This window comes from Leopardus geoffroyi, chromosome D1, assembly GCF_018350155.1.
Source record: "Leopardus geoffroyi isolate Oge1 chromosome D1, O.geoffroyi_Oge1_pat1.0, whole genome shotgun sequence".
Lineage (NCBI taxonomy): Eukaryota > Metazoa > Chordata > Mammalia > Carnivora > Felidae > Leopardus > Leopardus geoffroyi.
This window is the reverse complement of record NC_059329.1, coordinates 22724474-22742083: the sequence shown is the minus strand read 5'-3', so window position 1 is coordinate 22742083 and position 17610 is coordinate 22724474. Positions and strand designations below refer to the sequence as shown.

Genomic DNA, 17610 nt, shown 5'->3' with positions numbered 1-17610 from the left:
ACAAATGAATTGATGTGATGCATCACATTAATAGAAGAAAGGATAAGAACTATATGATCCTGTCAATAGATGCAGAAAGAGCATTTGACAAAATACAGCATCCTTCATAAAAACCCTCAAGAAAGTCAGGATAGAAGGAACATACCTTAACATCATAAAAGCCATATATGAAAAGCCCACACAGCTAGTATCATCCTTAATGGAGAAAAACTGAGAGCTTTCCCCCTGAGATCAGGAACACAACAGGGATGTCCACTCTCACCACTGTTGTTTAATATAGTGTTGGAAGTCCTAGCCTCAGCAATCAGACAACAAAATGAAATAAAAGGCATCCAAATTGGCAAAGAAGTCAAACTTTCACTTTTTGCAGATGACATGATGCTCTACATGGAAAACCTGAAAGACTCCACCAAAAAGCTGCTAGAACTGACACATGAACTCAGCAGAGTCGCAGGATACAAAATCAATGTACAGAAATGGGTTGCATTTCTATACACCAATAATGAAGCAACTGAAAGAAAATCCATCCCATTTGCGATTGCACCAAGAACCATAAAATACCTAGGAATAAACCTGACCAAAGATGTAAAAGATCTGTATGCTGAAAACTATAGAAAACTTATGACAGAAATTGAAGAAGATACAATGAAATGGAAAAATACTCCATGCTCATGGATTGGAAGAATAAATATTGTTCAAATGTCAATACTACCCAAAGCAATCTACACATTCAATGCAATCCCAATCAAAATTGCACCTGCATTCTTCTCAAAGCTAGAACAAACAATCCCAAAATTTGTATGGAACCAGAAAAGACCCCGAAAAGCCAAAGTAATGTTGAAAAAGAAAACCAAAGCGGGAGGCATCACAATCCCAGACTTTTGCCTGTACTATAAAGCTGTAATCATCAAGACAGTATGGTATTGGCACAAAAACAGATACATAGACCAATGGAATAGAAGAGAGAACCCAGAACTGGACCCACAAATGTATGGCCAACTAACCTTTTACAAACAGGAAAGAATATCCAATGGAATAAAGACACTCTCTTTAGCAAATGGTGCTGGGAGAGCTGGACACCAACATGCAGAAGAATGAAACTAGACCCCTTTCTTACACCGTACACAAAAATAAATTCAAAATGGATGAAAGACCTAAGTGTGAGACAGGAAACCATAAAAACCTAGAGGAGAAAACAGGCAACAACCTCTTTGACCTCAGGCACAGCAATTTCTTGCTCAACAAGTCTCTGAAGGCAAGGGAAACAAAAGCAAAAATGAACTATTGGGACCTCATCAAGATAAAAAGCTTCTGCACCGCAAAGGAAACAATCAACAAAACTAAAAGACAACTGATGGAATGGGAGGAGATATTTGCAAATGACATATCGGATAAAGGGTTAGTATCCAAAATCTATAAAGAATTTACCAAACTCAACACCCATAAAACAAATAATCCAGCAAAGAAATGGGCAGAAGACATGAATAGACATTTTCCAAAGAAGACATCCAGATGGCCCACAGACACACGAAAGATGCTCAACATCACTCATTATCAAGAAATACCGCCTTGAGATATCACCTCAAACCAGTCAGAGTGGCTAAAATTAACAACTCAGGAAGCAAGAGATGCTGGCGAGGATGTGGAGAAATGGGAATCTTCTTGCACTGTTGGTGGGAATGCAAACTGGTGCAGCCACTCTGAAAAACAGTATGGAGGTTCCTCAAAAAATTAAAAATAGAACTACCCTATGACCCAGTGATAGCACTACTAGGAATTTATCCAAAGGATACTGGAGTGCTGATTCATAGGGGCACATGTACCCCAATGTTTATAGCAGTGCTTTCAACAATAGCCAAATTATGGAAAGAGCCTAAATGTCCATCAACTGATGAATGGATGAAGAAGATGTGGTTTACATATACAATGGGATACTACTTGGCAATGAGAAAGAATAAAATCCTGCCATTTTCAACAACGTGGATGGAACTGGAGGGTATTATGCTAAGTGAAATAAATCAGTGAGAGAAAGACAGATATCATATGTTTTCACTCATATGTGGAACTTGAGAAACTTAACAGAAGACCATGGGTGAGGGGAAGAGGGGGGAAGTTACAGAGAGAGAGGGAGGCAAACCATAAGAGACGCTTAAATACAGAGAACAAATTGAGGGTTGATGGAGGGTGGGGTCAGGGGAGAGGGGGAAATGGGTGATGGGCATTGAGGAGGGCACTTGTTGGTTTGAGTGCTGGGTGTTGTATGTAAACAATGAATCACAGGAATTTATCCCCAAAACCAAGAGCACATTGTGAACACTGTATCTTAGCCAACTTGACAATAAATTATATTAAAAAAAAAAGAATTTATCTCTTTGTAGTAGTAGAACTGAGGTTCTGGTTTTCTTTCTGGCTATTGCTTAGGGCCTCTTTCAGTTCCAAGAGGCCATTCATAGTTCTCTGCAACACGGTTATTCCCATAGTCAATTTACAATATGACTGCTTCTTCAAGGCCAGTGGGAAGGTCTCTCTCCTAATTGCTAAGATTGAATCTATATTATATAATGAAACATAATAATATGTATAATATTCCATCCCTTTGGTAATTCTATTGGTTAGAAGCAAGACATAAGTTCTGCTTACGCTCAAGGGGAGAGGGCTATTCAAGGCTGTGACTCACTGGATACATCCCATTCCTTAGGATATGTCTGCCACAGGTAGAAAACAGGAAGTAAGTACAACAAATGAGTTAAAAATTTCATCTAAATAAGCAAATCACAAGTTAACCTGTTACTTAAAAAAGAAAACTGCACAGGATGCCTGGGTGGCTCAGTCGGTTGAGCATCTGACTTTGGCTCAGGTCATGATCTCATGGTTTGTGAGTTCGAGCCCTTCATCAGGCTCTGTGCTAACAGCTCAGAGCCTGGAGCCTGCTTCAGGTTCTGTGTCCCCCCCACCCCCCACCCCACCCCTGCTTGTGCTCTTCTGTCTTTCAAAAATGAATAAACACTAAAAAAATTTAAAAAAAGAAGACTGCACAAATACAAATATTAGAGATTGCAAAGGAGAAATAAACATCCAAAACAAGGAAATTTTTAAAAATATGTAAGTTTCATGGGGCACCTTGGTGGCTCAGTCGTTGAAGTTTCTGACTTCAGCTCAGATCATGATCTCACTTTGTGGGTTCGAGCCCCATGTTGGGCTCTCTGCTGACAGCTCAGAGCCTGAAGCCTGCTTCAGATCCTGTGTCTTCCTCTCTTTCTGTCTCTCCCCCATTCATGCTCTATCTCTCTCAAAAACAAATAAACATTAAACAAAATTTAAAAAAAAATTAAGTTTCGAACTAATTTGTATAATCCTATGCAAATGAATATAAACATCTAGTTGAAATAAGTAATTTTCTAGGAAAATAGAATTTTTACCAAACTGACCCAAGCAGAATTAGAAAATCTACACAAACTGATTTCTATTTAAAAAAAAAAAATAGATAAAATTATAAAAGAGCTCTTGTCATTTCCCAAAAACGCACTAGATCCACATGGTTTCACAGAGGAATTCCAAAAAAATCTTTAAAACTTAGATGATCCCAATGCTATTTAAACTATTTCAGAGTATAGTGATACCTGGTTGGCCACCTGGGTGGCTCAGTCAGTTGACTCTTGGTTTCAACTCAGGTCATGATCTCATGGTTCATGGGATCAAGCCCTGTGTTGGGCTCTGCACTGCGCATGCAGCCTGCTTGGGATTCTCTCTCTGCCCATCTCCCCTGCTTACATGTGCTCTCTTTCAAAATAAATAAATAAATAAATAAATAAATAAATAAATAAACAAACAAACACAATTTAGAAAGAACTATTTCAGAGTATAGATAAGGAAAGGAGACTTATTCTTTTTATTAAACAAAATAATATTAATCTCCAAATCCAAATGAGATTATGTAATAGAGAGCGTTATAAAAATCTCACTTATAAACATCAATTTAAAAATCTTTGACAAAGTATTAGCAAGCAGATCTCAATGGCAGATAAAAGGATAATATAGAATGAATTATTTCATCTTTGTTGGGTAACAAGCCATTCAAAGACTGAGTGGCTTAAAACAATAAACAATCATTTTCCTGTGTTTGAGGAATTCAGATAATCCCAATGTGCTCAGTTGAGTAGCTCTGCTAATCTCAATGAGCTAGACTCCTATGTCTAGGGGGTGTCTGGAAATTTTTTGATTTAGTCACCCTTGGCTAGGGTGACTCAGCTCTGCTCTAGGACTAATCCGCTAGCTTAGACACGCCTTATTCATGACAATGGCAGAAGCATAAAGAGCAAGATCCAAGCCCATTTTGAACCTCTGCTTCCATTAAGTTTGCTAACATCCCCAATGGCCAAAGCAAGTTACAAGGCCATGCCTAGAGTCAGGAAACTGGGCAGGTAATCCCACCGGCAGTGGGAGGACGTTGAGAACTTGCAGGTTAAAGGACAGAGACATAAAGGAGAGATGACTAATTAGGTCCAGATGATGCAATTTACCACACATTATGGCCAGGGGAGTATTATTCTAGGGATACAAGAGTGGTTCCATGTTAAAAATATCAATTAATACAATATTATAATAACAGAAAAATCAGATGATCATCCCAAAAGATGACAAGAAGTCATTTCACAAAATTCAACACCTGTTCATACGTTAAAAAAAAACAACCCTCAAAATTAGTATTGATGAATGTCTTTAACATGATAAAGTGATATATACCTGAGTCTGAAGGCCAGTAGTTTATTTGATGGGGGAAATATTAGATGGTTTCATGCTAAAATAAGAAGTAAGGAGGGGCACCTGGGTGGCTCAGTCAGTTAAGCTAGGACTCTTGATTTTGGCTTAGGTCATGATCTCATGGTTGCGAGATTGAGCTCCTGTCAGGCTCCCCACTGGGTGTGGAGCGTGCTTAAGATTCTCTCTTCCTTGCCCTCTTCCCCTCCCTCAGTCACACGTGTGCATACATGCTCTCTGCCTCTACAGTTAGTGAATGTAATATTAAAAAATTACTCCATGTAATTAGACAAGAGAAAGCAATTAGAGGCCTTAGAATTTGAAAGGAAGAGGCAAAAGTATTTTCTTTTGCAAATGCAAGGTGTATACCTGATGAAACCAAAAGAAGCAATAGACAAACTGCTACGGCTAGCCTTTCCAAATGTTGAAATCAACTACGAACGTCTGTAATTAAAACAGCAGGGTATGAATACATAAACAGATGAAGGGGACAACTTTTGAAAAGATGTCCTTGAAAATTTAAATGGCAGTTGAAGAAAAAAAAAATTTTTTTTTTATTGAGGTAGTGCTTTCTCTGTTCCTTCCTATATCATAACCCTCAAATGTAACTACACTTCTGAATTCTATCATGGTATTTCTGTCCTGTTTTTAAACTTCATATGAGTGCAACTGTATAGATGAAATGAACTGTACTGTTTTGTGCCTGGCTTCTTTTGCTCACCACTATGCCTTTGGGAGTTATCCATAATGTTGCATATAGCAATAGTTCAGTCTTTGTATTGCTGTGTAGTGTTACACTATATAAATATACCACATTTTATATTTTCTGCTGTTGATGGACAATTGGGTTGTTTCTACTTATCACCAATAAAGCAGCCATGAACCTCTTCCTACCACTCCCCTCTCTTCCTCCTGCTCTTCCCTTTATGGCAACCCCTTCATTTGGAAAATCGTGCTGATTAAAAAAAATTGATTCTATGTGGGTTATTGTTCAAAGGAAACAAAACAGCTGCCTCAAGTGCTCTCAAGGCACAAGAAACAATGATTACAGCCATTTCCTAATATGATGTAGGACTAACATGGTTGGGAATGGTTAAAGGGCTCAAGAAGGTTAGGGTTTTAAGTGAAATGCTTTCTTGAAAAGTAGCAGCCAATGAAACTATTAAATAGTTCTTTACAGTTTTTAAAGATTAAAATGCAAACATTTTAGTCACAATGAGGCCTATCATAGGGGAATTGAAAGGGAAATGTGACGACCCCTCCCCCCCCCTCCCCCCCCAATTACACATCGGCTCTCCAGTGAGCTACTTTCCATTAAAGAATGAAATACTTTCTGGGGAAATTGGACAGGCTAAACAGCCTGTCCAATTGCCCACAGTGACATACAGGAAGAAGACAAGTCTTTATAATCAGAGGGATTAGAGCTGTAATTATGCCTCCAGATTGTGTGGTTTATGCTAATTCTGTCATCCCTCTTGGCCTGTTTCCTCCCTGAACATTCTTATAGACATCTTTTGATGGACCAGTCACTCTTTTCGCTACATAGGGTAGACCTGCTAAATCATAGGATGTACCTAATAATGAGGTTGAGAAGATAACCATATATTTCAAAGTACCAATTTACAGTCTCATCAGCAACATTTTTCAGATGCTTATTGACCGTATGGGTATCCTTTTTAGTAAATGATCTGTTTAAGTCTTTAGCCTATTTTTTTGTTTGGTAGTTTTTCATTATCAAATTGATCTGCAAGAATACTTTTTTTAATGTTTAATTTTATTGAGATATAATTGATACATAACATTGTATAAATTTAATGTATACAATGTGTCAATTTGATACATCGATATATTACAATATAATTGCCACTGAAACATTAGCTAACACTTTTATTATGTCACAGTATTATCATTTCTTTTTTGTGGTGGGAACAATTAAGTAAGATCTAGTCACTTAGCAACATTGAAGTTTATAATACAGTATTGTCCATAATCACTGTTTTGTGCGTTAGAACTCTTGGACTTACTTATCTACTGGTTGCAAGTTTGTACCCTTAAACAACACTTCCTTAATTCCTCCATGCCCTAGACCTTGGTAACCACCCTTCTACTCTCTGTTCTTACTAGTTTGGCTTTTTTAGATTCCACATATATGCTTTCTCTATCTAATTTATCTCAAATGCTATAAAATTTCATCCCTGTTGTCGCCAAGTGGAAGAATTTCCTTCTTTATCATGGCTGAACAATATTCCCATGGTGGGGGGTGGGTATCACATCTCTTATTTATCCATTAGTCTGTTGATGAGTATAAGTTGTTTTCACAGCTTGACTACTATAAATAATGCTGCAGTAAACGTGGGAGTGCTTATATCTCTTTGATATACTGTTTTCATTTCCTTTGGATGCATAACCACGAGTGGAATTTCTGGACCATATGTAATTCTATCTTTAAATTTTTGAGGAACCTCCATGCTGTTTTCCATGCTAGCTTTACCAATTTACATTCCCACCAACAGTGTCCAAGAGTTCCTTTTTTTCTCTACATTCTCAACAATATGTATCTCTATTTTTCTTGATGACAGCCATTTTAACAGGTGTGAGGTGATATCTCATTATGGTTTAGATTTGCATTTCTTTGGCGATTAGTAATGTTGAGTATCTTTTCATGTACCTGTTGACCATTGGAAGTCTTCTTTGGAAAAATGTCTATTTCGTTCTTTTGCCCGTTTTTAATTGGATTTTCTTTTCCTTTCCTTTCTCTCTCTCTCTCTTCCTTTCTTTCTTTTTTTCTTCCTTCCTTCCTTCTTCCCTCCCTATCTCTCTCTCTCTCCCTTCTTTCTCTCTTTCTTTCTCTATTTCTCTTTCTTTCTTTCTTTCCTTTCTCCCTGTCTTTTTCCCTTTCCCTCTCTCTCTCTCTCTCTCTCTCTCTCTCTCTCTCTCTTTCTTTCTTTCTTCCTTTGGATTCATAGAGAGAGTGATGTGTTTTGAGCCCAAACATACCAATTTGAATCACCCCAGTGCTGTTACTTACTATCTCACCAAATGGCCCTAAACTACTCTCAATATCTCAGAACCCCAGTTTCCTTATTTATGAAACAAATATGATAGCATCTTCTTTACGGAGTTGTTGCAAGAAAGAAATTAGATCTTATATTAATTGCCTGGCATGTATTAGGTGCTCAATAAATGCCATAAGTTGTTTTAGTGTTACTGAATTGTATGAATTCTTTATACATTTTGGATATTAACCCATTATCTGATATATGGCTTGGAAACATCATCTCCTATTTTGCAAGTTATCTTTTCATTTTATTTTTTGTGTTTTGGCTGTGTAGAAGCTTTTAATTTGATTGAAACCCACTTGTTGAATTTTACTTTCATTGTTTGTGCTTTTGGTATCATACCTAAAAAAATATTTGCCAAGACCAATGTTAAGAAGTTTCTTTCCTATGTTTTCATCTATGAGTTTACAGTATTATGTCTTTTGTTTAAGTCTTTAATACATTTCAAATTAATATTTGTGAGTGGTGTAAGATAGGGGTCCAATTTCTCTCTCTCTTTCTTTCTTTCTTTCTTTCTTCCTTTCTTTTTTCATCTGGTTATCCACTTTCCCCAACATTATTTGTTGAAGAGACTATCCTTTTTCCATTGAGTGTTCTTGACTCCCTTGTTAAATATCAATTGACCATAAATGCAAGAGTTTAGTTCTGGGCTCTCTGTTCTGTTCTTTTGGTCTATCCTTCTATTTTTATGCCAGTACCATACTGCTTTAATTTTTACAGCTTTGTGGTATAGTTTGATATCAAGAATTGTGACGCCTCTAGCTTTGTTCCTCTTTCTCATGACTGGTTTTCTACTCAGGGTCTTTTGTAGTTCCATACAAATTTTAGTATTGATTTTCTATTTCTGTAAAAAATGCTGTTGGAATTTTGATAGGAATTGTGTTGAATCTATAAATGGCTTTGCATATATGGATAGATATTTTAGCAATATTAATTCTTCCAATTTATGAACATGGGATATCTTTCCATTTGTTTGTATCTTCTTTAATTTCTTTCATCAATGTCTTGTAGTTTTCATTGTATAGAATTTTCACTTCCTTCCTTAAATTTATTCCTTAGATTTATTCCTAAGTACTTTTTTTGTTTGTTTGAATGCTATTTTGAAGGAGATAGTTGTCTTTATTTCTTTTTCAGATGTTTTGTACAGATGCAACCAATTTCTCTGTGCTGATTTTATATCCACCAATTCCCCTGAATTTGTTGCTTAGTTCCAGTAGCTTTTTGGTTACATCTTCAGAGTTTTCTGTATAATGTTCGTATTATCTGCAAATAATGGCAATTTTGCTTCTTCCTTTCTCATCTTTTGTTTTTTTTTTTTTTTCTTGCCTAATTACTATGATTAGGACTTCCAGTATATCTTGAATAAGAGTGGTGAGAGTGAGCACGTTTATCATGTTCCTGATCTTAGAGGAAAAGCTTTCAACTTTTCATTGTATGTATAATGTTAACTGTGGGCTTGTTATATATAGGTTTTATTATGTTGAGGTATATTTCCCCTATAACCATTTCTTTGATGATTTTATTCTCATGAAATGTTGTTATATTTTGTCAAATGCTTTTCTGCATCTATTGAGATGATGATATGATTTTAATTTTTTATTCTACCAATGTGGTATATCAGATTTATCAATGTGCATATGTTGAGCCATCCTCGGATCCCAGACATAAATCCCCTTTGGTCACGGTGATTAATCTTTTCAATATGTCGTTGAATTTGCTAATATTTTGTTGAGATTTTTATATTTACCAGGGATATTGGCCTATAATTTTTTAATGTTTTTATCTGGCTTTGGGATCAGGATAATGTTGGCCTTGTAAAATGAATTTAGAAATGTTCCCTCCTTTTAATTTTTTGAAAGAGTATGAACATTGATGTTAATTCTTCTTTAAAATTTTTCTTTAATGTTTATTTATTTTTGACAGAGAGAGAGACAGAGCATGAGCAAGGGAGGGGCAGAGAGAGAGGGGGACACAGAATCCGAAGCAGGCTCCAGGCTCTGAGCTGTCAGCACAGAGTCCGACGCGGGGCTCGAACTCATGGACTGTGAGATCATGACCTGAGCCAAAGTCGGATGCTCAACCAACTGAGCCACCCAGGTGCCCCTTTTTTAATTAAAAAAAAAAAAAAAATTTTTTTTTTTAATGTTTATTTATTTTTGACAGAGAGAGAGGCAGAGAATGAGCAGGGGAGGGGCAGAGAGAGAGGGGGACACAGAATCTGAAGCAGGCTCCAGGCTCCGAGCTGTCAGCACAGAGCCCCAGGCAGGGCTTGAACTCACACACTGTGAGATCATGACCTGAGCCGAAGTCAGAAGCTTAACAAACTGAGCCACCCAGGCACCCCAAATGTTTGTTTATTTTTGAGAGACAGAGACAGAGTGTGAGCAGGGGAGGGGCAGACAGAGAGGGAGACACAGAATCCAAAGCAGACTCCAGGCTCTGAGCTGTCAGCACAAAACCTGATGCAGGCCTCGAATCCATGAACTGCGAGAATGTTAATTCTTCTTTAAATGTTTGATAGAATTTGCTGGTGAAGCCATCTGATCCAGGAGTTTTCTGTGTTGGAAGGATTTTGATTAGTGACTCAATCTCCTTACTCATCATTGGTCTATTCAGATTTTCATTTCTCCCTGATTCAGTCTTGGTAGGTTGTATGTTTCTAGCAATTGATCCATTTCTCCTAGGTTAATCAATTAGTTGGCATATGATTGTTCTTAGTAGTCTCTTATAATTCTTATTTTGTGTTATCAGTGTAATGTCTCCTCTTCCATTTCTGATTTTATAATTTGAATCTTCTCTCTCTCTCTCCCTCTCTTTTTAGTTAGCCTACCTAATGGTTTGTCAATTTGTTTATTTTTTTGAAAAAGGAGATCTTAGTTTTGTTGATTTTTCACATTGTTTTTCTTGTCTTTGTTTTATTTATTTCTATTCTGATCTTTGCTATTTCCTTGCTTCTGCTAGCTGTGGGCTTATTTTGTTTTGTTTTTCTAGTTCTTTCAGGTATAAAGTTAGATTGTTTATTTGATATATATTTTCTGAATATATGCATTTATTGCTATAACTTCCCTCTCAGAACTGCTTTTGTAGCATATCATAGGTTTTGGTATGTTGTGTTTCGATTTTTTTAAATTCTATTTTTAAAATTTACATCCAAATTAGTTAGCATATAGTGCAACAGTGATTTCAGGAGTAGATTCCTTAGTGCCCCTTACCCATTTAGCCCATCCCCCCTTCCACAACCCCTCCAGTAACCCTCAGTTTGTTCTCCATATTTATGAGTCTCTTCTGTTTTGTCCCCCTCCCTGTTTTTATATTATTTTTGTTTCCCTTCCCTTCCCCTATGTTCATCTGTTTTGTCCCTTAAAGTCCTCATATGAATGAAATCATATGATTTTTGTCTTTCTCTGACTGACTAATTTCACTTAGTGTGATACCCTCCAGTTCCAGCCACATAGTTGCAAATGGCAAGATTTCATTCTTTTTGATTGTCGAGTAATACTCCATTGTATATATATACCACATCTTCTTTATACATTCATCCATCGATGGACATTTGGGTTCTTTCCATACTTTGGCTATTGTTGATAGTGCTGCTATAAACATTGGAGTGCATGTGTCCCTTCAAAACGGCACACCTGTATCCCTTGGATAAATACCTAGTAGTGCAATTGCTGGGTCGTAGGGTAGTTCTATTTTTAGCTTTTTGAGGAACCTCCATACTGTTTTCCAGACTGGCTGCACCAGCTTGCATTCCCATGTATTTCCATTTTTGCTTCCCTCTCTCTCTCTCTCTCCCTATATATATATGTATATGTGTGTGTGTATATATATACACACACACATATACATATATATATATGTATGTATATATCTTATTTTTTCTTTTGATTTCTTCTTTGAACCATTGGTTGTTCTGGAGTGTGTTATTTAACTTCCACATGTTTGTAGATTTCTCAGTTTCTTCTTGTTATTGATTTCTGGTTTCATAACCTTGTGGTCAGAAGATACGTGGTATGATTTCAATCTTTTTAAATTTGCTAGGACTTGTTTTGTGTCCCGTTATATGGTCTATCCTGGGGAATGTTACATGTGCACTTGAGAAGAATGTGTATTCTGTCCCTGTTGGATAGAATGTTCTACAAATGTCCATTAGGTCCATTTGGTCTAAGGCATGCTTCAAGTCCATTGTTTACTCGTTGATTTTCTGTCTGGATGATCTATCCATTGCTGAAAGTGGAGTATTGAAGTTTCCTGCTACTATTGTGTCATTGTCTATTTCTTCTTTAATCTGTTAGTGTTTGCTTAATACATTTAGGTGCTCCAATGTTAAGTTTGCATATATTTATAATTCTCATATCTTTTGGATGAATTAGCTCCTTTACCATTATGTATTGACCTTCTTTTCCTCTGATTACTATTTTTGGCTTAAAATCTGTTTTGTGTGATATAAGTGTAGCTACCCTGCTTTATTTTGGTTTCGCTTGTATGGGATATCATTTTTCCATGCTTTCACTTTGAGCCTATGTGTGTCCTTAAAACTGAAGGGAACCTCTTATAGGCAGCATACAGTTGGATCTTGTTTTATTCATTCAGCCACTCTGTGCCCTTTTTTGACCGGGGAATTCGATCCATTTACATTTAGAGTTGTTATGGATATGTACGGACTTACTAATGCCATCTTATTGATTGTTTTCTGGTTGTTTTGTGTCTATTTTGTTTCTTTCTTCTCTCTGTCTCTGCCTGTCTTTGCAAATTGATGTTTTCCATGGTCGTTTGCTCTTTCTCCCCTTTGTTTAGCTTTTATGCATCTACTCTAGGTTTTTGCTTTGTGCTTACCATGAGTCTTATTGAAGTTACAATAATTGTAGTTACATCATTTTTGCACCTAAGTCTGATGGTGGAGATCAAGTGTCAAGTAGATTAAATAGTCCAGTTTAAGCTGATGGTAATTTACCTTTGATTGTCTACAAAAGCTTCCCCCCTTTTATTTTGAGGCTATTATTTATCTCTTATATTGTGTATTTATTAATAATTACAGGAGCTACAATTATACTAATGGTTTCCCTTTTGCCCTTTGTACTATATAGTTAGGTGGTTAACACACCATCCTATTAGAATTTTCTAGGTCTGACTGTACATGAAGCTAAAGCAGTGTATTGTGTATTTTTGTATGTTTTCATGCCATTGATTAGCTTCTTTTTATTTCAGCTTAAATAACTCCTTTCAGCATTTCTTGCAAGTCAGGTCTAGTGGTAATAAAGTCCCTCAGTGAGAGCCAAAGCATGGGAGACTCTTAAAAACTGAGAACAAACTGAGGGTTGATGGGGGGTGGGAGGGAGGGGAGGGTGGGTGATGAGCATTAAAGAGGGCATCTTTTGGGATGAGCACTGGGTGTTGTATGGAAACCAATTTGACAGTAAATTTCATATATTAAAAAAAATAATAAAGTCCCTCAGCTTTTTGTAAGAATTATTTTTGCATTCTGGATACAAGTTCTATGGAGGATATAAGTATTGCAAATATCTTCCAAGTCTTTAACTTGCCTTTTTACTCTCTTAATGATACATTCTAGTGAACAGACATTGTTAATTTTAATGTGGTCTGATTTATCAATTTTTAAAAATGATTTTGCTTTTTAGGTCATGTTTAAGTAACCTTTGCCTATTCCAAAGTTATAAATGCATGCTATGCTTTCTTCTAGTTTTATTGGGTACGTTTCCTATTCAATTTATAATCCAGTTTGAATTGGTTCCTTTTGCATATTGTAACATAGAGGTAAGCAGCAGAGAAAGATTAGGAGAGGAAAGAGAATAAAGGACAGTTGTGATGTATCTGGACTACATATTAACAGACCTACAAGTGGCCATGTGTGAGCTATGAATATCACAGTGGCAGGAATTTCCTTATTTTCTCCTTCATACTAACGTTGTATACGGGTGTACTTTGCAGGTGCCAAGAAAATCATGACTGAGTTTGAAGTGAACACTGTCCACTTGGAAAATAAGATTGTGTCTGTAGAGGAAAATCTCAAGTGTCCACCATCCATTTTGCTGCTATTTCTGCTTAATTACAGTAATGATAAAAATGGGAGTTTAAGACAAAAGTATTTGTGAATGTTCAGCTGAAGTGCTTCTAGTCCACCTCAACTATCTTAGCTGATCATAGGGTTTGGGAACAGCCTTGTTTTAAATTTCGCTGTACAGAGCCTCTTGGGACAGGATTCTTGAGTATAGAAATGCCAATGCCTGTCATGGGAGAGGTCTGTTGTTCAGAATCATTATCCTCTGACTGAGATAGAAACAGAGCTGGAGGTGCCAGGAAGGGTGACACTGAATTCAAGAGACAGCTGGGGTGCTTACAAGACAGACAAGGCAAAAAAGCAAGGGCAGGCAGGGTATGAAGGGTGAGAAACATCAACACTTCAGAGTGAGGCCTCGGGAGGGCAAATATCTTAGATTTCGATGTTACAATAATTGTATCTGCAACATTTATGAACGTAAGTCCGATTGTGGAAATCAAATGTCAAGTCTCTGCAGAATTTCTGGCACACCATGTATGATAACTGCAGAATGTTATCTGTAGTAAGAAAGAACATAGAAAATAAGTCAGTGATCTAAGTTTTCTAAAGACCAGTCAAACCCGGCACTATTCCTGCCCGTGGAAATTTAATTAGGCATCAGGGTGGGTTTAGGGATGGCTTCACAGCGTATCCGTACCATGAGGACTGAGGCGGGGAGATGTAGAAACCACCGGCCCCCTTCATGTTCGTTTGCCTGAGGTCCCTACAACCCTATATAGCTGTTTCATTTCCTTTCCCGGTAGATTAGCAACTAGTGCTTTAGCGTCTTCAGAGTTAGAATCTGGTCCGTTTCGTGGGGAATATAGGGCCCCGTCTTCTTCCTCCTGTCTCATTTCCCCCAGTCCTCTCCTGTCTGCATGCACAGGGACCTGAGCTCAGAGGCATTCTGCCCGTCGGTTCCTCAGACTGGCCGTAGTCTGGGATACAAAACCGCTGAAGTGCTCTCCTAAGAATTTTCTAAGATTTTCACGGTACCTCTACTGGCCCTCTAACTTACCCTGGAAGATCTTTAAAGACATGCACGACTCAAACGTCTGAGCAATACAGGAACCAAAGCCTCTTCTACAGCGATCTGTCCGTGTGCGAAGGTGGCACGTTACGCACTTCAGAGGTGTCACTGCTGGAGAGTGTAGAGCTGGTGTCAGACCAGGGACACTTCGGAAGGAGCTGGAATTATCTAGACGTGATTGTGGAGGGTGGAGGAGTAGGGGTGACGGGGGCGGGGGCGGTGGATGAGGAGCTGGTGGTGGGTAGAATAGCAGGTAGTAAGCAGTTGGAGCTCTCACCAACTTGTATCACAGAGCAATGCGATTGTGAGTATAAAAGGATTCTTCGGATCCCTATTTTAGCAGTTTTAACCTAGGTAACTCAGAGCAAAGATTTAGCCCCCATGACTTTGGTTTTTCCAGCTTTAAAACGGTTCTGTTAATGATGGCCTAGCCAACTTGGCAGCACTGTAGATAGGTGGGAGTGTAATAATGAGGGTGAATGCTTTAAACTATTTTACCCAAGGGGCACCCGGGTGGCTCAGTCGGTTGAGCGTCCGACTTCCGCTCAGGTCATGATCTCTCAGTTCGTGGGTTCGAGTCCCTTGTCCGGCCATGTGCTGACAGAGCCTGGAGCCTGTTTCAGATTCTGTGTTTCCCTCTCTCTCTGCCCCTCTCCCGCCCACACTCTGTCTCTGTCTCTCTCTGTCTCTCTCTCTCTCAAAAATAAACATTTTTAAAAAATAAAAAAAGAATAAAATATTTTACCCAAGCTAGGTTACTAACATTCGCCACTTAGATATTATGAAGTAATATACTCTGTAATTTTGAACTTTGAATTGAATGTATGTAAAGTCCTCATGAATTACAACATGTTAGTAACACTTCCCATGGTATTGTGGGATAACCTAGTCAGAAATACAGGTTTAATAAAACAAACAAAAAACCTCTCCCTGGTGCACCTAGGTGAGAAAGGAAAGTAGCATTTATTGAGCATCTGATTTGGGCCATGCTTTCGCACTTTGCATCTGATTTAATCATCACAAGAGCCTCGTGAGTATTTCCCCATTTCTCAGATGAGTAACCAAAGGTACAGAGATTTTAAAACAGCAATTTAAAAAAAAATTTTAGTGAGAAATAATTGTTCTTGTTTTATTTATTTTTTAATATAATTTATTGACAAATTGGTTTCCATACAACACCCAGTGCTCATCCCAACAAGTGACCTCCTCAACGCCCATCACCCACTTTCCCTTCTCCCCCACCCCCCATCAACCCACAGTTTGTTCTCAGTATCCAAGAGTCTCTTATGATTTGCCTCCCTCCCTCTCTGTAACTTTTTTTTCCCCTTCCCCTCCCCCATGGTCTTCTGTTAAGTTTCTCAAGATCCACTTATCAGTGAAAACATATGGTGTCTGTCTTTCTCTGACTGACTTATTTCACTTAGCATAATACCTTCCTGTTCCATCCATGTTAAGACAGCAATTTAAAAATTCTGGTTCTAGAGCATCCAGTATTTCCTCTCCTATAATCACTTGTTTTCATATAAACTCCCTGATAAGGGTATCAAAAGTCACTGTCTAAAACAAACTACAAAATTATTCATTATAGACTGACCAGCTGTCACAGCAAATGGGATACAGATTTATGAATGGAAAGGATGACCTAAGGAAAATCTTGCTAGGATTTTAGATTATAGGGAATGGTAGGGACAGAATGGGGAAAGAGTAGGAAGGGGCAGCCATAGAGGCTTGAGCCCCTGGTGAGGAATGGCAGAATGTTGAAAAGGTCAGAAAAGTTGGCCCGTAAGGCAGAAGGAGCATTCTGAAGAATGGCTTCCCCTCCCTTATAAACATGGTCAAGGCTCAGCCCTCCGTGGATACCGCCTGTACATGTAGAGTTTCCAAGGGCTCCTGAGATCCTGCCTCTGGAGCCCACTTCTCAGGTCTGTGACTCACCTACAATGAAGCAGAAAAGGAAGGAGACTATCAAGAAATGTTTGTCCATCCTGAACCAGAAGTCTTCTGTACAGGAGGAAAAGAAGCCAGGAACTGCAAGAGCAGCTCTTTAGGCTATAGGGAGGAAACCTTCTTCTTCACAGGGCAGGAATTATTCATGCCTGAGGGAAACCAATCACACAAGCTTTTCTCTGGAAGCTCAAGTTCATTCTGTCTGTACCCCATAGCAAAGCATAAAGATAATTAGTAAATTTGGGGGTTTACATTAAGCTAACTTGGTTTTTTAATTATAATCTTTAGCACAGCAATTATTGTTATAGTTACTACATTATCATTCTTATTCTAATTTTACAGAGAGGGAAACTGGGGCTTGGTGAGGTCCAGTATCTTACCCATGATTACATATCTAGTGGAGGCCACCTTTCAACCACCTTGATTCAATGCCTCTTGGAGATTTATTCATACAATCAATGAATAAGTATTATTGAGAACTTTGGTGTTCCAGGTACAGTTCTGTGTGTGCACGTAGAGCAATGTATAAGTAAGAAAAGATCACGTAGCTCCTCGCCCGATGGGGAAGAAACAGGAGAATGAAAGAGAAAAAGATGTATAATCTATGACCAAGCTGGGCCTTCAACCTAGAACTTCTGATTCTCAGCCCAGAACGACTTCACCTTAGCAGAAATCTGTCCTCCACAGTCAGGGACTATTTACTCTGTAGGGCTGGGAGATTCTTGCTAGAATTACCACACAACATGATCTTTACCAAA

The 17610-nt window shown here is 38.0% G+C and overlaps 2 protein-coding genes across 3 annotated transcripts in view; one reads left to right on the top strand and one right to left on the bottom strand.

Annotated features, from left to right (window-relative positions):
* LOC123600901 (prostate and testis expressed protein 13-like) overlaps positions 1–17610 on the top strand; it is a 70213-nt gene that overhangs the window by 42195 nt on the left and 10408 nt on the right. The window contains exon 5 of one of the 2 annotated variants that reach the window (XM_045483389.1): positions 2617–2803. The exons of the other annotated variant lie outside the window; for it this stretch is intronic. The gene's annotated coding sequence lies outside the window, so the exon portion shown is untranslated. Of the gene's footprint in view, positions 1–2616; positions 2804–17610 lie in introns of those variants that run through there. 2 annotated transcript variants of the gene reach the window in all.
* PATE3 (prostate and testis expressed 3) lies at positions 13504–17077 on the bottom strand. The gene is made up of 3 exons (XM_045483391.1): positions 16841–17077; positions 14894–15016; positions 13504–14393 (listed from the first exon to the last, which is right to left on the bottom strand). The coding sequence occupies exons 1-3, from the start codon at positions 16887–16889 to the stop codon at positions 14269–14271; spliced, it is 297 nt and encodes a 98-aa protein (XP_045339347.1). The 5' UTR covers positions 16890–17077; the 3' UTR covers positions 13504–14268.